The sequence below is a fragment of the Mustela lutreola genome, chromosome 1 (genome assembly GCF_030435805.1).
Source record: "Mustela lutreola isolate mMusLut2 chromosome 1, mMusLut2.pri, whole genome shotgun sequence".
Taxonomy (NCBI): Eukaryota; Metazoa; Chordata; class Mammalia; order Carnivora; family Mustelidae; genus Mustela; species Mustela lutreola.
Window position 1 is genome coordinate 118,683,023 of NC_081290.1, and position 20,743 is coordinate 118,703,765.

A 20,743-nucleotide genomic window follows, 5' to 3' on the forward strand; every position below is an offset into this window, starting at 1 on the left:
AGCTATTAACTCTTCTTAAATATTTGGTAGAATTTGCCTGTGAAGCTGTGTGGTCCTGAACTTCTGTTTGTTAGGAGTTTTTTGATTACTGATTGAGTTTCTTTTCTGGTAATCAGTTCAAAGTTTTATTTCTTCCTGCTTCAGTTTTGGTAGGTTGTGTGTTTCTAGGAATTTATCCATTTTTTTCTAGGTTGTCCAATTTGTTGGCATTTAATTTTTCATAGTATTCTCTAACAATTATTTGTATTTCTGTGGTGTCAGTTGTTATTTCTCCTCTTTCATTTGTGATTTTGTGAGTTCTCTACCCTCCATACCCCCCATTTGGATGGGTCTGTATAGAGTTTTGTTGATCAATTTTGTTGATCTTTTCAAAAAACTAACTCCTTGTTTCATTGATCTATTCTATTGTTTTTGTGGGGTTTTTTGTTTTTGTTTGTTTGTTTGTTTTTAGCTTTTACATCATTTAAATCTCCTCTAATCTTTATTATTTCCTTCCTTCTGATGGTTTTAAGGTTTTGTTTGTTGTTCTTTTTGTAGTGCCTTTAGGGGTAAGGTTAGGTTTTTTATTTCAGATTTATCTTGCTTATTGAGGTAAGTCTGTATTGCTATAAACTTCCCTCTTAGAACCACTTTTGTTGCATCCTACAGGTTTTGAGCAATAGTGCTTTAATGTACATTTTATTTCTTTTATTTCCTGGTTGACTCAATGATAGTTCTGATATCCAGTCTGGCAAATGTGGGGAATCTCTTGACTAGGTTTCAAGCCCTGGAAATACTCCTCCATGGCTTTCAACTTCACACTCTTGTTTTTTTTATTCTGCTCTCTAAGTCATCCACCATTTTTAATGAAAGGCAGCACATTTTTGAAGCTTACATGATATTTACATTATAGGAGTTTTATGGTTTCAAGTCTTACATTCACATATTTAATGCATTTTAAGTTGATTTTGTGTATGGTGTGAGGTAGTGGTTCAGTTTCATTCTTTTGCACATAGCTGTTCAGTTTTTCCATCATTTATTGAAGAGACTGTCCATTCCCCCATTTTATATTCTTGGCTCCTTTGCCATGGATTAATTGACCATAAAAGTGTGGGTTTTATTTCCAGACTTAACACATAGGGAAGGCCATTTGAAGATGGAGCAGAGAGAACTTTAAGATGCTGGCCTTGATTGAAAATTGAAGTGATACAGTTATAGTCAAGGAATGCTACCACAGTTAGTGTGGTCCTGCTTATAACGTAATTTCTACCCCATGATACTGATTGTACTCTGCTGGCTTCCAGAACTGTGAAAGAATAAATTTCTGTTGTCTCAAGCAGCAGTACATGGTAATTTGTTACAGCAGCCACAGGAAACTAATATAGATGGGTATTAGCACCTCAGTGTTGCTTTTTAAATGCATTTTCACTGATTATTCAATGAGGTTGAGTATCTTTGCATCATAAGATTATTGATGTGCACCTGTTTTCTTCTATGAGTTTTTCAACTCCTGCCCTTTCTTTCTTTTTTTTTTTTTTTAATTTACTTCCTTATTGAGTAGTAGGAATTCTTTGCAAAGTCTTACCATTAATGTCCCTGTTACTGAAGAGATACTCATGTCTGTAGCTTGTGTTTCTTATTTATGGTGTCTTCTGCATTCAGAAGATCTTTTGCACATTTTTATTTTCTATTAGGAAATTTTTAAACATACCCCAAAGAGAGAATAGTATATAGCATAATAAATCTTCTATATACCCATAACTCTGCTTCAACAGTAATCAGTATTTTTTTTCTGGAAGTATTCATATTTTTCGTTAACTTTTATACTTTTCGTGCACTATCTAAGAAGTCCTTCAGTAAAGATTATGTTGCTTTTGTTTCTGCAGCTATTTCCGTCATGATAAAACATTCATTCTTTTTGTTATAACACTTGTTTTTAATCACTTTTTCATTTTAATCACTACACTTATGTGTGGCAATTTCTAATATATACAAAGCATTATGGCACCCATGTTAATCTATACCTTCTTCCTGAACATGTACTTTCTTATTCAGCACAAGCTATTGATACAGATCTTGTCCCAGAAACATCTTACATGTCACTGTAGAGTTTGTTAAAAATTGCATGTGTCCTTATAAGAAGGTTGATCAATCATATAGGAGATGTCAAAATATATGCCTGAGTCAGCTGTGCTATCATATTTTGTTTTTATGAAATAATTCCTCTCGTTTTTTTTCCTCCTTATTTCTAGTGTGCCACCTGGGCTTGAAGGCATGAAAGAACAAGACATCTGCAACAAGATAATGGCTAAATTACTAGAAAATTATAATACTCTGTTTGAAGTAGAGTATACAGAAAATGATAACCAGAGATGTGAAAACCTGGCTAGGCTTATCATAGTAAAGGTAAATAACTTTGACATATAATCTTTAAGTATTGCTTATATTTTGAATGGAAGATATTTTATTTAAATTATTCTTTATCATAAAAATGTCATGGACATATTTTAGATTATTATTCCTGTGTTTGTTGAATTCTGTTGTGAAATATGTCCTCTGTATCAAGTATTTAACTGATCTATGTTCCCCTAAAGTGGAAGGATAATTGATGTTTCCTTGCTGCTGTAAAATCCTCTCAAAATCACTTATGTGAGCCCACCACCCACTGATTTTTATAGAAGTCTAGTGTTACAGCAAGGATTCGTTCTTATGGCTGTGTTCAGGAGTGCTAGCTTACTGAGTAGACTGCAAATTCCTGAAGATAATATTACTGTGTCTTTTTGTTGCTCTTGTGTCTGGCACACTTTCAAGTTCAACCTCAGATTTTAAGTCCCACATATATAGTTCCTGGCAACTATCATCGGTAAAGGAGAATATTTTTATAAGCTGTTAAGGAATCCTTGACAATACTTACCTCCACCTTTTTATACATTGGCTGATCATTTATAACCTATCCTTTATACATTAGGGAAATACATGTATGTCTCTAAAGAAAGTCTGAGGATAAACCAAATCAAATCCTCCAGGGGAGGCATCTTACTTCTTTCTCATTTATATTTGAGGCAAATCATGATGGAGTGGATATGGGAGGTTCCCTTAGGGGAGGTTTCCTGAAACACGTGTTCACAGACTGCATTATACCAGTTGATTCATATGGTAATGAATGATAAAGCCCAAGCACTTGTTTTGATCATTGAAGGGGTATTTTCATCTCTTCTTTCAGTTGAGACTCTGACTTTGAGGAAGAAATAAAAGGTAAAGCGTATCAAGTAGCACCCTTCCAAAAAAGCAAAAGAAGACCAAAAACTAGGTTTTCTTAACCAGGACTTATGTTAATACAACAGATTCCCCATAAAGAGTATAACACATCTGCAAGGAAAGCATTTACCTGGAATCTTCCCAAACTGATAAAGAGAACTCTAAACTAAAATTTGAGGGAAGGGAAGAAAAATGCACATTTAAAATGACAAAATGAGAATCAAGTATAATCTAAGTTGGAGGCAACACAATAGCTGAGATAATGTGTCAGTGATTCACATGAGAGAATATGGGGAAAGAATACACCAGTTTTGCTACCAAAAAATTAAATTTTTTTAAATAGAAAAAAATATCTTTAATTTGTTCCTCTAGTTCCTGTAGTACTACTTTCCAAAGGTATCTTTTTAAAATATTAAAAAGTAATTAGCTTTGTTTCAGCTGTATTTCTGATACATTTTTTTTAACACTTGTACTTTTCAACTAGAGCTGATAAGATAATAAGATAAGCCTAAAATATAAATGAAAATAGAAAAATAAGACCTAGGCAAGAAAAACTTGCTGAGATGCAGGTATTAACTGGAATGTGCCAAGAGAAGGTTCTATGCTGTGCAAATAAAATGATACCTGTTGAAATACCTGGAAGGAGTTCCTGCTTGGAAATCATTGAGCTACTAGGTTTAAGTCTGGTGGAGAACTTAGCATGAGAGTAGATAGATAAGACATACATAGATAAGACATACAAAGAGTCAAATACAGATTATTTTAGCTAGGTGAAAAATAAGACTGCTACTCTCCTAATGCAGGTTTCAGATCTGGCCTAGAGGCAGATAAAGGTCGTGGTTGGAAACTACATTTTTATACTGTGGAAGAATCATTCTGCTAAAGCAAAATAGTTGGTCCATTCTTTACTGATCTTCATGATAGTCTCATCTCAGAGGGTAGATTATGTTACAAGGGAGTATGATGTTCTGGACCCCAGTTTCAGCCAGTAAGGATGAAATGGAGGTTACAAAAATTATTTTAATGGAATATGCCAGTGCCATTTTAGGGTCTATAAAAATAACATGCTGATCACAGTTAGGTTTATAAAGTTGGATAGTGTTTAGAAAGCAGATTTTTTAAATTCCTAAAATCATAGAAATATTAGATACAAACTGAAAGGAAGCTGGGTTAAAAAGGAAATGGGAGGCTTAAAATGAAATCATTAACATACTGAGAGATTGGAAAAATGGAAGGAAACTGAAAAAAACTGGAAAACATGTTCTGATCATGCTTATGAGCTCAGCTTTTGAAGGAATGTGTACAAAAAGAAAAAACTGGCACAAAACAAGGGATGAATATACATGAATGACAGACATATAAAATGAGCTGAGAATAAGCTTAGGCTCATGGAAACTGCTATATATCTAACTACTTTATCTCAGTATAGAAAAGGGCTTTTAAGGGGAAGAAGTACTAAATTTATCCACTGACACACCTCTGTACACCCCAGTATGGGCAACAGAGTCATAAAGGATTGCATAAGCTCCTCACAATATCCTAGTGGACTATATGGAGATTTGGAGCTCAGATAATGTAAGTTTAGTTGCCTTTGGACCAGGACGAGGTACTTTAAGTGTGGACTGGTGTTAACTTTGGGGCAGGTCTCTACATTTTTTTGTGTTATTTTCAGTATTTTAATCATTGACTTAAATGAGTCTATACTTGGCACATTTGCAAGTGAAATAAAGTCAGAAAAATAGATCGGATTTTGGATGGCTGGATATGTAGATCAATAAGATGAAACGTGTATGTGTGTATGTGTGTGTGTGTGTGTGTGTACACAGCCATTTCTCTCTTATTTCTTGCTTCAAACAAACAAAGCATTTTATTTGGGCTTGCAGCAAAGTGCTGAGGTCAGAGGGGTCACTCTCACAGCTGCCAGGGATAGATGAGTCACAAGGGTCTAGACAGTCATCCTTCTTAGGTAGTAATTGACTTAAAAGGAAGATCGAGACAGTTCTACAAGGAGATGTAAGGCAAAGTATGCAGCGAGCAGAGGGCCTCTGGGAAAGATTCTCATCCCTGATTAAAAAGAATGATTTAAGTTAAAACCAGAACTGTGGTTTGCCTCTGGGTATAGTTGACTCTGATGGTTGTGACTGACTTGGAAAATGCCTAAGGGAACTCTCTGGGCGTAATGAAAATGTTCTTTATCTCAGTAGGGATATGGGTTATATGGGTGTATGCATTTATCAAAACTCATGCAACTTTACGCTTAAGATTTATCCATTTAACTTAATGTAGATTATTTTTTAATTTTTAATTACAAAGTAGGAAAGGTAGCAGGCCTTTGAGAAAGATGCCCATCTCTTCCATCCTGCTTTCAGATGTTATCACCTGACAGTACAATGCTTAGAGCTGCTGCCACCATCTCTGCCCTTGATGAATGTATCACTGACACACGGAAGTTGGCAGTTAATGGAGGAGAAAGGGTGGGTTCCTCATCATTGCTGATGTGCTGAACCAACCTGGAACACACAAACCTCAGGACTTTGAGTTACATGAGGGAAATAAAGATCCTCAGAGTATAAACTAGTTTTAGTGGAGTGTTCTGTTTCTTGCACCAAGAGCATTATATCTGATACAGCCAGTATAATTGGAAAGTGCTATACTTAGGTTTATAAAATGATTTGCGCAAAGATAGCCTAGAGGAGATAATAGTTAAATTGAAAACCATCCACCCATTTCTCTTCTTTTTTTCATCCACAGATTTTAGTTACTTTCTAGCACATTAAGAGATGTCAGCATAATGTAATTGCCCCCAAATACCAAAAATATATTCGTGGAGTATACCAGTAGTATGCAGAATAAAGAATGTAGGTCTCTCTGCTCTTGGAATAGGTCAGGCAGTATATGCAGCATTATCTCTGGTACTGAGTACTACATTCTGACTCTTCTGACAATCACCACTGTTGCGCATTTATTCTCACTAAATACATATTTGCCTGGGTGACCATCTTTTACTTTAGTTACCGTACATACTGCTGATGACTTTGAAATCATAACTTGAGCCCTGGCTTGTCAGACGAACAGTAGAACTGTATTTCCCACTACCTGTAAAATGCCACACTGGTGCCTCAAATTTCTCACACTGAAAACATCATCCCCAAAACTTGTGTTCTGTCTTCTATAACCCTAATTTGCCAGTCCCCAGCCTGCCAGATTAGAATCCTTAGTTTAGCCTTGACTCCTCCTCCCTCTACCATTCCCACAGGGACTCAGATTCTGTCTTCCGTCTCTTGGATTGGGTGTCTTTTGCCTATCCATTACCTCTGCTTTAGATTAGGACCTTATCACAGTCACACATTTCCCCACGGTTCTGCCCCTTCTAGAGGCAGCCCCATCCAATAGAGATGGACTCTATTCATTTTTACAGTATGATAAGAGTTCTGTGCCTAAAAAACAAGCTTGATCATAACCTGTTTCTGCCTTAAGTAAATAAACCTTTTTCTGTCATTGTTCTGTCTCCTACTCTTGCTGGCAGTACGTAATTAGGATGCCTTTACTTGAAATTTAGGCCTTCCCATGTCCCCAAACAAAACTTTCTCTATTAACTATGTGAATGAATATTGAATGATTCTTGTCATCTTCCTATTCTCTGACCTTTCTTCGGTCTCCTTTGAGGACTCTTCATTCTCAGTCAGAATTAAATATTATTATTTCCTAGGGTCATTCTTAGGTCTTCAGTGCAGAGCTCTGCCTGGCAAACCATACATACATGTCTGACTGCATAGTGATCTCTAGCACCTGCTTATCTCATGGCCTGTGATGAGAAAGTCTCATCATCTTTCTTGTCCTTGAAGATCTAATGCTCCACTTGTCTTAATGAATGGCCCATCCATCTACACAATTGCTCCAGGTTGGTGTCCAACAGCCACTAAAACCTGTTAATTCTGTGGACTAAGTATCTCTTCAATCTTCCCCCCCCCCACTACTACTTCCCCAAAGCCTCTTATCCAGGCAAGAGATTTGTGCTCTTGGCTCATTATCACAGTCACCTGGTGACTCAAACCGAGAGTCAGAAACTCATCGTAGGGCCCCCAAACCTGCATTTTAAAAGGCTTCCTTGGTAATATTAATAAGCAGTCAGATTTGTGGATTGATTAATCCTTGTAATTCTTCTGTAGTATGCAGTTATGAACATGTCACTTCCCATGTCAGAATTCTTCAGCAGGTTTTCTTCATCTATTCCTAGATTATAAAATCCAAGTCTTAGCAAGACAAACAAGAGGTTTCATAATTTGAACCCAGCCTACGTTTTCACACTTCCTTCCCACCACTCCTTCCCATACACTTGATGTACTAAGCTATCTTTGATATGATCGTGGAAGCAATGTCATTTCAGGCCTCCTGTTTGTCAAGCTGTAGAGCTCAGTGCCTGGCATTGAAAATTGCTTGAATTCAGTAGATGGACTCTATTCATTTTTACTGAAAATAACGTCCCTGGTCACAATTTGTACATGGTATAAAATCAGTAGCAATGAATATTTTCAAAATAATTGAATAAAATTAAAGACATCATAGTTCACTGAGTACTTCATGACTGCCTTATTTTAAGAAAAGACACTAGATACTTTTAAAGAATTTAACAGTTCTGGAAAGAGCACAGAAAATAGAATAAGACAGTCTATATTTGTAACCTGGCTACTCAGCAATATTATTGGGTAATTTATATTACCTGTTTCTGTTTTGTGTTATGTAAAATGGCAAATATCCTATAGATTTATTGTGGGGTTCAAACCATTAATGCTTGTGAAAATATTTTCAAAGCCAGTTCAATAGAATAGGAATATGAAGTATTAAATTGGGCGGGGGGGAGAGTGAGAACATAGGATGAGAGTAATTGATGAAGACCTTGGCTTACTTTGAAATGATTGGTCAAGAATACTTCAGTAGATATATTTTATCAATAAGCTTAGGGCAACAAAGCTTATTCTAATCTAGAATAAGACAAAATAGGTTAGAACTTCCAGTTTGTGTGCCTCTGGGCAAATTATTCAGTCTCTCCTTCAACCTTGGTTTCCTCATTCATAAAGTAGGAAAACTATCACTAACTAATTTGGCTATTTTTTGTTACGATTAAATGAAATAAAAATGGCAAGTTTTCAATAAACTTTAGTTTGTAAAAAAATCATTAGGTTCACATCACCTTTATGATATTATCTTACTTCTCTTTACCTGAAAGGGAATCAGGCTTGATGATGGAAGGAAAACAGAGTCCAAAGCAGAAAAATGAGGATGACAGATATGTTACTCATGACAGAAGAGTTACTGCTTCTAGACATTTCTTGCAATTAATTCACTATTATAGTTTTTTTATTATTATGACTATATTAAGTATCCTCTTGTCCTTGGAAAGGCAAGAATTGAACATGATTGTTCTTTCAATGGATGGAAAAGTATGATTTTAGTATTTAAGCGTCTATTCAGATATGTTTTTTGAAAATGAGTTACTTTTTTTTGAAGTGGAAGTTTTATGAAACAGTAAAGTATTTAAGTGGCTCTGTGAAAAATGGGATTTCAACAAGTTGCTGGAGGAAACAGAAAATCTTAGAGGAGAAGAATATGCTTTCTATCATGTGTTCTTTGTGTACTGGTGATCAGACATTTCTGGCCAGACCATAGGAAGTAGCACAGGAGCTACATACCAGAGTGAACCAGTATGCAGCTTAACTATGGGGTTAACAATTACAAGAATAGAAGAATGATGAAAGGTTTTAAGAACAAGATGGATTTAATTTAAGCTATACTTTAGATTTTTACTGTGTGTGTGTGTGTGTGTGTGCGCGCGCGCGCACGCATGCACGCAAAGCAGGAAGTTGGTGTGGCTCTCCAGTGAAGCCTTTTTGTAATAAGCTCTCAGGGGAGTAGCCCAATGTCTTTTCTGCTCTGTTGACTCTGGTCAGTGCTGCAAAATTGATCATGTCTTGTACAATGCATTCATCAGCCTCATTTCCAGATAGGCCTGTACTGGGGGCCAAGGTAAAAATAAGGAAAAAATGTTTATCTATAGAACTCCTTCAAATCCACGTTCTCATTCTCTGAAAGTGAGTTAAAGTCCCTTTAAAGGCTTTTCCAGAGTCTGCAATGATTTGGGCATATCCACTAGATCTTGTTACTTTAATCAAAGGAATTTTGGATAGATGTGTTTGGATTGTGACATTTGGAGAAATCTATAGTCTGCTGGAGGTCTCAGAATGTACGTTTGCCCTGAGCATTTTAATCCACATTTTGCTGAATTTGGCAAGTAGTCTTCATAGTTGGTTCTTTATAGTTATGGCCATTTCTTGCTTAAGGAGCAGCTTTCTTTTCTCTTTTTCATTATTTTTGGGTTTTGTAGGTTTCAAGAAAGAAGCATAGTCGAAGCACCTTTATTTTGCCAAATTGGAAGGTCAGATCTGTATTTCTAAATAACTAGGTTATTTCAAGTAGACCTTTAACAACTATAGCTTAATTTCTCTAGCTTCAAAATAATTCTAGAGTCTCTCTTCATAAGAGGATTTAAATCGCAGATGCAGTGAAGACTTTCCTTTCTGTTCATTCAAGAATTACCTTCGTCCAGATTTTTACATACACAAAATTTGGTGGCTTAAATATGTTTCAAATAATGCACCATGTAATCTAAGCTGAATTTATTAAATCTAAATAATTATTGAGTGCCTGCTATGTGCAAAGCATTGTTCTAAGCACAAGGAGTACATCAGTAAGCAACAGACAGAAGTCTCTGCCTTTATGAAGTAGCTTATATTCTAATGAAGATACAATAAACCATAGTCCGTAAATAATTAAGAAACTAGTATGTCAGGTGGTGATAGGTTCTGTGCAGAAAAAGCAGGGAAAGGGAGAATATTGGTAAGGTAGGGGAATGACATTTGTTCATTTAAATAAGATGGTCAAATGCTTCATTTGCATGGGGACATTTGAACAGAGACTTGAAGGAAGAAGCAGCAAGCCATGAAGACACTTGAGAGAACATTGCATACAGGGGGAGAAGAGGAGTACAAAGCCTTGAGGTGGGAGGATACCTGTTTTGTCTGTTCCAGCAGTTGAGAAGGCCAGTATGGTTGAATTACATGGAGCAAGGGAAAAGGTCAAAGGAAATGAGGTCAAAGAGGCAACAAGACACAGATCATGGATGCTCTCAAAGGTCATCGTAAACACTTTGACTTTTATTCTGACAGCATTTTATTAGACAGTCTTGTGCAAAAGAGTGCCATGACGTGACTTACATATTAAAAGGATTACTGTAGCTAGTAGGCAGAGAATAGACTGTTGAGAGGGATAGACAGAACAGAGAGACCCATTGGGAGTTTATCACAATAGCCTGGTTAAGAAACAATGGTGGCTTGGGCCAGGGTAATGGTAGTGAAGTTGGTGAGAAGAGCTGACTAGTGAGTTAAGATATGAAAGAACAACACAGGAGGAGGTACTAGAGACCCCAGTTAGGCTAGAGAATATTTGAGATGGGAGCAAGCAGGCTAGAAGAGTGGTGGGCTGTGAACAGAGTAGTTCTCTACATTAGTAATTTTGGAGGTGGAGCATTCTGGAGGGATGAAGAGATATAGGTTGCGTTCACAAGCGTAAGTGACTGAAGTGGAGAAGAGAAGGTTGTTTGAAGGAGATGGATAAAGGAGAAGGATAAGATATGATGGTTTGTTCCCATTGGCCCTGAATTTATCCGGGGGATGGCAGATCCTGAGGTAGTTGGGAAGGAAGTGAGCCTGGTCTGCCTAGTATATACATATATTGTTTATATACTTTGTGTATAAATATACTTTGTGTACAAATTACATTTATATATATTTAATAAGGCTAATGAGCCCTATATATAATACACAGAATTATGTGTTTAATATGTTGCTCAGTTGATCTGGAGGTACTTAAATGAGTATCACTGTATTCTAAATAAACATCTTGCAAGGCAGTCTATTGGACAATGTCACTACTGCTCCTTCTAGCTTGAGGAATTTCTTTGAAATTAACTTCAGAACATGTCATTGTGTGTCCTATTGGACATTGTCATCATTGGACTGGGAGATCCTTGTCCTTTAATGCTACATTTGATAATGGGAAATAATCAGTAGTCATTTTGAGCCACAGCAAATCACTAAGTTGGGGAATAGTGATTAAATATTAACTTTGTTGTTTAAAATTGAAACTGCCTATAAAATAATTATGCTGATTTTCCTGTGTGACTCATAAGCAAACTTAAAATAGTTTTTAAAAATGTTCTGAGCAAAAGCAAAATATTAGAATAACCTTTCGTAGTGATTAGTTTGAGGTATGAGGTATGGCAAGTTTGATTACAAAGTTCAGTCTTATTCCTGTAGAGTAAAAGTAATATAAACTGATAGATCACATCCTAAATTATTTCCCTTATCTTTTTCATGCTCAAGAACACTGTATGTGTCTTTGTTTTTCAATTAGGGCTACAGTCTAAACAAATTAACTTCAACAAATGTTCATTCACTTTTTTTTTATATTTGATACCTACTCTGTGCAAAGCTCTGGACTAAGGGGTAGGCCTCTTGAGAAAATAAATAAGACCTGTCCCTTCCCCAAAAGGAACTTAAAGTCTATAACAAACACACAAAATCAGTGCAGGAGCACAGGGGCAAAAGGGAGGAGGCTTTATGACAGGGATTACGCTGACTTTTTCTGTACATATTATCTCATTTACTTCTTACAGTAGCCCTGTGAAGTAGATGAGTTTAATTCTACTTTGAACTTGAGCAAGTCTAAAGAGCAAATTACTCAGGGTCAAGAGCAGTAAGTGACAGAGCTGGGTTTTTAAATTCAAAGTACTAATTACTGGCCAAGTATAGGAATAACCAAAACCTTGGTTTTGGTTTAAGTTGGAATATCTGTGCCATGCACATTTATACATTTATTCAATATGTATTATAGTAATATAGTGTCAGGGAAGATTTCTGTTCTGATTCTAGTCCTTTATGCATTCACTGCTCCTAAACTCTTCTATAGCCCCTCAAGAATACTCCAGACTTGGAGCAGTAGAGTCAAAATAGGAAATAAAAAATGTTTCGGTTTTTATGCTGTTTGATGCTTTGTGATTTGGCTGTGTTATCTTTCTGTGTGGGATGAACTTACATAGTGAAAGTGACTGACTTGTAGCTTCCACTATTATCATTTTGACCACCTAGGAACTCAGAGGTAGCAATAAATTAAAATTTATTTGCTCATGTCTTCAGATCAAACCTTTCTTTGGACAGTGAGCTGTACATTTTAGATTGATTCTGAGTTTGAAGCTAAAAATAGTGAATGATGTTTAAGAAACAAACATAAAATTGCATAATAGAATGCTTTCTTGTCTCAAATAGGCACTTTCTAGTAGTGGTGACTGATTAGATTATCGATGAATGTAAAGCATTGAGTAATAAAAGTAGTATTAGAAGTTACTGCTTAACTTGGGATACTTCTGTGACTCCAGTGTTTAGATCAGAGTCACATATTTACAATTCAGATAGCTGTTAATTCTTTTCCCCAGATATTTTGTTTTGTAGAGTGTTTACAAATAAACACTAGAAAGTCATGTATGCTCAGGAATCATTAGAATAGATTAGATATATCTGCCAGGTGTTAATTTCCTTCTTTCTTATTATGAATACTTAACAGAAGCCAGACTAAATTGCTTTGCTTATGAAAACATCATTATGCCCCACAACCTTTAAACTACTTACAGTAAGATGGCAATATTTTGGAACTGACACCTCAGAAGTTGCCTACTTTATTTATTATTTATATATTTATTTACTTAAGACAGGGTGAGATGGAGAGAAAGAATGAGAAGGGGCAGAAGGAGAGGGAGAGGGATAATCTTAAGCAGGCTCTATGCTGGGCATGACACAGGGCTGGATCTCAATGACTCTGAGATCATGACCTGAGCTGAAAGCAAGAGTCAGATGCTTAACTGACTGAGCCACCCAGGCACCCCAGAAGTTGCCTATTTTGAATCATTACATTCTATGTATTTGACAGGTAAGGACCCTCGTAAATGGCGTGTGAATATTTGTAGATTTTCAAAAAATTACTTGAATTTGCTTTAGTACTAAATTCCTGCTGTTTTCTTCAGTTGGTCTCCTAGGGATAGACTTTCTATTTCTGTGAGCCAGAAGTGCCTAGAAAGGAATATCCCTCCAGGGGCAGCCCTTAACCAATGACTGAGGAGCATGGATGTATAAATTCCCAGCTTGTTTACTGCTTGGTTGAAATAATTCTTTTGTGGCCCTAAAGTCTGAGCCTCAAAACTACTGTAAAAACTCAATTAGCTTCATAATGGTAACTTCCCTCTGTTATAACCCATTTCACCGCTGAGCCACTCAAATAAACTACTTGCCCTCAATCCTTGTTGCAAGATCTAATCTGTGTTGAGTGGGTGGGAGTCCAACCTACGACATCACAAATTCTCCTTCAGTGAGAATCCTCATCCTCCAGGTGCAGTTAATCCCCATCTCCTCTATCGTTTTAGGGCGCTTTCTTTCTCCTTAGAACAAGTCTCACATTTTGCCTTAGGTGAGTTGCTTTTTTCTCTTTATTGTATGATAGGGTCAGAACAATATCTCCTATTTACTTATCCTTCTGCTTTTCTTTAAAAGTTGTAGAGTAACTCTTGCATTCTTCTGTCTTGCAAAGCAGTTATTCTAGTTACTTATATTTACTCAAAAGTCTATTGAATTACATTATGTACACCTAAGTAAAAGGTAACTCAGATTTATCCTAGGAAAGTCATGTAACTCTTTTGGGAATTAGTACTGTTTCACATTTCTAGACATTTCTAGAGTATACAATAAAAGTTTGCTTAACAGAACTCCATCTAACTAATTTGCCAGATTAATCAGTTCTCTGAATTTGCTTTTTTTTTTTTTTTAATTTTTTTTTTTCCTGTCAGTATGGCAGTATGGCATATGTCAGTATGGCAACTCTGAAGGCTTGTGACTAATAAGCTACCCTCTTACATATCTGTCCATCACCAGTTTTACTTTATGCTATCCAAGAGTTGTTTGTCCTTTCCTAAAACTATTCGTTCAAGTTTATTATTTGTGGTCCTTCATAATTCAATTAAACAAATGCAATGTTAATGCAACATTATAGTTATTTGTAGGAAAACGGTGTCAGAGTAGTTAATACAAGCTTTTGTAATAGATTTTGGTATCTTAGGGGTTTAATACAATCCAAGTTATTTCTCACTCCACAGCGCAGTGAGTTGAGCAACTCTCCTCCATTTTGTCCAAACCGTCCTTCAAAGTTGCTTCAGCCAAAAAAGGAGTTGAGAATAATATGGAATAATTTTATGACTACACCTGGAAGTGGCTTAACATACTTCTTACATTCCATTGAGCAGATTTAGTCTTATTGCTCCCAACCTAACTATAAAGGAGGCTAGAAATGTAGTCTTCCTGGTACATAAAGAGAGGACATGGAGGACACAAAGGGATGGACACAAAGAATTATTTCTGTTGTAGAAGATAAGTTGAGTACATTGGAGAGACTTGATAAAGATTTAAAAGCTTTATATTGTTACTCCACATAGGGGATATATTATGATTATGGCTTATACAAGGAAGAAGGTGTAGAATTCCAAGCTCTTAGACATGTCTAAAAAATGCTCACATTAAAAGACTGGAAAATAAATGAACATTGATGACTTATAAAGTAAAACATATATATATTATTTATATGCATCATTTTCAAATATTCCTATTTTAGTTTCATTTTGGGGTTACCTAACATGCAACCTTTCCTTATCTAATTAGATAGGAAGGATTCTTCTAGAGAACCATTATTTTATACAGTTAATAGCAGGCCTCTACAGACAGACTCCTTAGTTTCAGATTGCAGCTCTGCCACTTACTTGGTGTGTGAACTTGGACAATCTACTTTTGCTTTCTGTATCTCAGTTTCTATATATAAGAAATTTAGGTAGCAAAAGTGTATATTTCATAAGGTTATTGTTAGGGTCAACTAAATGTATATAATAAGCACTTAGAAAAAATGGCACACATGTGGTAAGTACTATATAAGTGATAGCCAGTATTATATTTTGATTTTCATCATCATCATTATTATAAGATTTGATTCCATTGTTTTCTACTGAGTGACCACACTATGAAGTGATACCGCAATAAATACTTGTATGATTTAAAGTATTTTGGTTGAAAACAACAAAAAAGCAACTTTGGCTAAAGCCAGTCTTAAAAAAACAAAGAAAATGTTAAAGAATTATTTGGAAATAGAAGAGGTATTTCGTAGAATAGAAAGCAAAGCTGAGCACACAAGTAAGATGGCAGTATAGGAGGCCCTGGCCATGGTTTGCCCGCAAAAACAATGATTTGACAACTACTAATGAGTGAAATATCTCTGGAAAGCATCAGGGTGCAGCAAAGAAGCTCCAGCAACCAAGTGGAGCACAAAAACCAAGAACGGCCACAAGGACAAGTGTAGGAAGCAATTTACCTATATCAGCTTATCCCATGGGCCATAGCAAAGCTTTGTACCAAGAAGGATCCTACTGGCTTTTACTTCCCTCTATGGAGATAAGGAGAGCAAAAGGACCCCAGCAGCCCTCATTGCCATCAGGGACAACCATAGCCTTCAGTACTGAGGAACACTGTAGTCTCTGCTATTGCTTACACAACAACAGAGTGCAGACACCAATGCAAGGTAATAAATGACATCGAAAATCAAGAAAACATGACAGCAGCAAAGGAACAGAGACAGTTCCCAGAAACTGACCCCCAAAGAAACAGAGACCTCTGAAGTGCCTGACAAATAATTAAAGAAGCTCAGCAAACTGTAAGAAAATGCAGGTAGACAGCTCAATGAAATCAGGAAAATAATACATGAACAAAATAACTTCAACAAAGAGAAACTATAAAAAGGACCAGTCAAATTCTGAGCAAGGAATATAATGAATGAAATGGGGTGGGCGCAGGGAGAGGCCGTAGGGAGCTTCAACTGCAGACTTAGTCAAGCAGAAGAAAGAATTGGCACACTCAAATATAAGTCAATTGAAATTAACCAGTCACAGGATTAAAAAGAATGAAGAAGAATGAAGAGAGGCTATAGGATTGATGAGACATCAAGCAAATCAATATGTACATTGTAGAAGCCCCAGAGGAGAAGACACAGAGAAAGGGGTAGAAAGTTTGTTTAAAAACAAAAACAAAAACAAAAAACTGAAATTTTCCAAATTTGAGGAGGGAAATGGGCATCCATATTTATGAAGTTCAAAGGACTTCAAATGGGACCAGTTCAACACTCGTTGAACATATTATAATCAAACTGTCAAAAATCAAGGGTGAAGAATTTAAAAAGCATCTTAAGATAAATAAAAATACAACTTACCAAAATTTATAAAATGTTACAAAAAAGGAAGGAGAGACATCTAAGATGCTTGGGAGGGATGTTTATTGTGATCAATGCTTATATTAAAAAACAAATTTCTTGAACATCCTAACTTTACAATCGAGGAACTGGGAAAGGAAGGACACAGTAAACCCAAAATTAGCAGAATAAAGGAAATAAAGAAGATTAGAGCACGAATAAAGAACAATGATAGAAAAATCAACAAAACTAGGTTTTGTGTGGAAGGTAAAAGAAAAAACTCTTAGAGTTTTTTAAGAGAACTAAGAGAAAAGAAAGAAGACTCAAAATCAGAAGCAAAGAGGAGATATTACAATGGCTACCTCAAAAATAGAAATGATCATCAGGGACTACTATAACCAAACTATGTGCAAACAAATTGGATACCCTAGAAGAAATAAGTAAATTTCTAGGAACATACAGCTTATCAAAACTGAATCACGAAGAAATAGAAATAAATTATCATATGGTTTCACTTGTGGAGCATAAGGAACAACATGGAGGACATTGGGAGATGGAGAGGAGAAGTGAGTTGGAGGAAATTGGAGGTGGAGACAAACCATGAGAGGCTCTGGACTCTTGAGAAACAAACAGGGTTTTGGAGAGGAAAGGGGTGGGGGGTTAGGTGAGCCTAGTGGTGGGTATTAAGGAAAGCACATATTGCATGGAGCACTGGGTGTGGTGCATAAACAAATTTTGGAACACTGAAAAACAAAATAAAAATTTTTTTAAAAAGAAGAAGAAATAGAAAACATGGGAGATTGGATTAGTAATCAAATAACGTTCAACAAAACAAAAACAACAATAAAAAGTTCAATACCAGATGACTTTCAAGGAAGATTTAATACTAGTCCTCTTCCTTTTTTTTTTTTTAATATCCAACTTTTATTGCATCTTTAAAATATCATAGATAAGTCAGAGGAATCATCTGACATCCTCCTCTTTCTGTAGCTGGACAGTTTAGATTTTATCAGTCTGCTGAACCTTTCCTTTTTCCGAAGCAGATACCATCCAAAAATTTTCCGATATCCTTGTTTTTAACTGTTGTGGCTTTCTAAATTAAAGCAACTGAATTTGATACAAGTTCAGTGTTGTTTCCTTTGGGAATTAACTCATCTTTCTGGGCTTGAGATACTGAATAAGCAATAGCTAGCCTCATCCAAACCCTGTGACTATAGTTTTCGCCCATGAGATTTTGGATTTCAACAAGCAAACCATTGTCCTGAATAATGACGTTGTTGGGGAAGGGAACATATGCAGACCTCATCTTGGAAGCCCAGTGTTAACATTTCAGTCACGTTCTATATGACAGTGGTCAGTTCCTATTTTCCCACCATTTGTCAACCCAGAGCCTCTTCTTTTTCTTTTCAAGGAGATGGAGTTCTACATTGATGAGATTAAAATCCCCCTGCAGAGTTCCCCTGGGACCCTTCACATAAACAGTGCTTAAAACAACACTTCAGAGTGATGTCAACATTTCTGAACCATTGATACTTTGATTGCTGAGAATGGTCTTCATTCTCACAGAAGATACAGCAAAAAAAAAAAAAAAAAAAGCAATGCGAATCCTTCATAAACTATTCTAATAAGCAAAAGAGGGCATGCTTTCAAACCCATGTTATGACATCAGCATTACCCTGATACTAACCAGACAGAGTCACCACAAAAAAACTATAGCCCAGGGGCTCCTGGGTGGCTCAGTCAGCTCAATGTCCAGCTCTTTATTTTGGCTTACATCATGATCTCAGAGTCTTGAGATGGAGCCCCATGTCAGGCTCTACACCTGCAGGGAGTCTGCTTGAGGATTCTCTCCCTCTCCCTATGCCCCTCCCCCTGCTCATGCTCTCTCTCTCTAAAATAAATAAATCTTTTTAAAAAATTACAACCCAATATCACTGAGAAACCCAGATGCAAAAGTCCTCAGTAGAATACTAGCAAACCAAATTCAGTAGCACATTAAAGGATCATACAACATGACCAAGTGAAATTTATTCCTGAAATACAAGGATATTTCAGTGTACACAAATCAGTCAATGTGATATATACCACATTAACAAAACTAAAAGAAAAACAAGTGTAATCATTTCAGTATATATATCATTTCAGCAGAATAAACATTTAAAACATTTATAATAAAATCCCTTAAAAATTGGTATAGAAAGAACTTACTTTTCAGCACAATAAAGGCCATATCTGACAAGCCCACAGGTAGTATCATAATGGGCAAATACTGAAAGCTTTCCCTCCAAAATCAGGTACAAGCTAAGAATGCCCATTCCTAGCATTTCAATTCAACATAGTACCAAAAGCCCTAGTCAGAACAAGTTTAAAAAATTGATAGATAGCTTGATAGAAAGAATCAAATGTGAAAAGAAGTGGAATAGTCACTTTGCAGATGATATGGTCTTATATATAGAAAAACCTAAAACTATAACCCCCCCCAAAACTGGTAAAATTAATAAATGAATTTAGTAACATTATATGTTATAAAATCAACATAAAAAGCTTAATCATGTTTCTATATACAAACAACAAAGTATCTGAAAAGGAGATTAGGAAAACATCCTATTCATATTAGCAACAAAAACAATAAAATGCTGGGGAATAAACTTAACCAAAGAGGTGAGAGGCTGATACACTAGAAATTATAAAGCAATGATGAGATAAATTAAGGATAACACAAATGAATGCAAACACATCCCATGTTCATGGATTGGAAGAATTAATATTGTTAAAATGTCTGCACTGCCCAGAATGACCCACAGATTCAGTGCAACAATCCCTATCAAAATCTTAATGGTGTTCTTTACAGAAAGAGACAAAAAGCCCTAAATTTCATACAGAACCATAAAAATCCCCAAATGGCCAAAGCAATCTTGAGTGAGAAGAGCAAAGCTGGTGGCATCACGCTATAGTAATCAAACTGTATGATACTGTCATAAAAACATATAGACCACAGAATGAAATAGTCCAAATAGGAATCCATGCACCTTTAGTCATCTGATTTCCACACGGGTGCCAAGAATACCTAATGGATAAAGGACAGTCTTCTCAATAAGTGGTTCTAGGAAAGCTAGATATCTACATGTATAAGAATGAAATTAGATCTTTATCTTATATCATACATAAAAAGTAATTCAAAATGGAGTAAGGGCTTAAACATGAGATCTCAAACTATAAAACTCATTGAAGAAAACATAGGGGGAAAGTTCCTTGATGTTGGTCTTGGCAATGATTTTTTTTTTTCTTTTTGCATGTTTATTGCCAATCAGATTTCTTCTATGAATGTGATTATGGTGATGATTTTTCTTTTTTCTTTTTTTTTTCTTTTCTAACTCCATTTACTTTTTTTTTTTTTTTTTTTTTTGGGCTATGACTGCAAAAGCACAGACAACAAAACCAAAAATGAGTGAGACTACATCAAACTAAAACTCAAGCATTGTAGTATTCTACACAGCAAAGGAAACCATTAACAAAAGGAAGAGGCAGCCTACAGAATGAGAGAGAATATTTGCCAACCATATAGTCAATAAGAGGTTAATATTAAAAAAATCCTATAACTCAATAGCAAAAGATAATAATAAAATGAGTGGGCAAAGGATCCAAGTAGATGTTTTCCCAAAGAAATATACAAATAGCTAATGGGTACATGAAAAGGTGCTCAAATCACTAATCATCAAGGAAATGCAAATCAAAACCACAACAAGATATTACTCACATCTGTTAGAATAGCTATTATAAAAAAGACGAGATAAAAAGTATAGATGAGGATGTGGAGAAAAGGGAAGCCTTGTACTTTTTTGGTGGAGATCCCATATGACCTAGAAATCCCTCTTCTGGGTACATATCCAAGGAAATGAAATCAGTGTTTCAAAGGGATATCTGCAGTCCTATGTTTATTGCAGCATTATTCATAATAGCCAAGATATAGAAATAATGTAAATGTCCACTGACAGATTATGAAATGAAATATGATGTATATATCTGCAGTGGAATATTATTCAGTCAAAACAAGAAGGAAATTCTCCCATTTGTGACAACATGGATGAACCTGGAGGACCTTATGCTACACAGAATAAGCCAG

The 20,743-nt window shown here is 35.8% G+C and overlaps 1 protein-coding gene and 1 pseudogene across 9 annotated transcripts in view; one reads left to right on the top strand and one right to left on the bottom strand.

Annotated features, from left to right (window-relative positions):
• FAM13A (family with sequence similarity 13 member A) overlaps positions 1–20,743 on the top strand; it is a 368,957-nt gene that overhangs the window by 156,948 nt on the left and 191,266 nt on the right. For all 9 annotated transcript variants that reach the window (XM_059172961.1, XM_059172915.1, XM_059172900.1 and 6 more), the window contains one exon: positions 2,232–2,385. In XM_059172961.1, coding sequence (XP_059028944.1) covers positions 2,232–2,385 — 154 coding nt within the window. The remainder of the gene's footprint in view (positions 1–2,231; positions 2,386–20,743) is intronic.
• On the bottom strand, positions 17,620–18,178 carry LOC131818684 (large ribosomal subunit protein uL6-like; annotated as a pseudogene).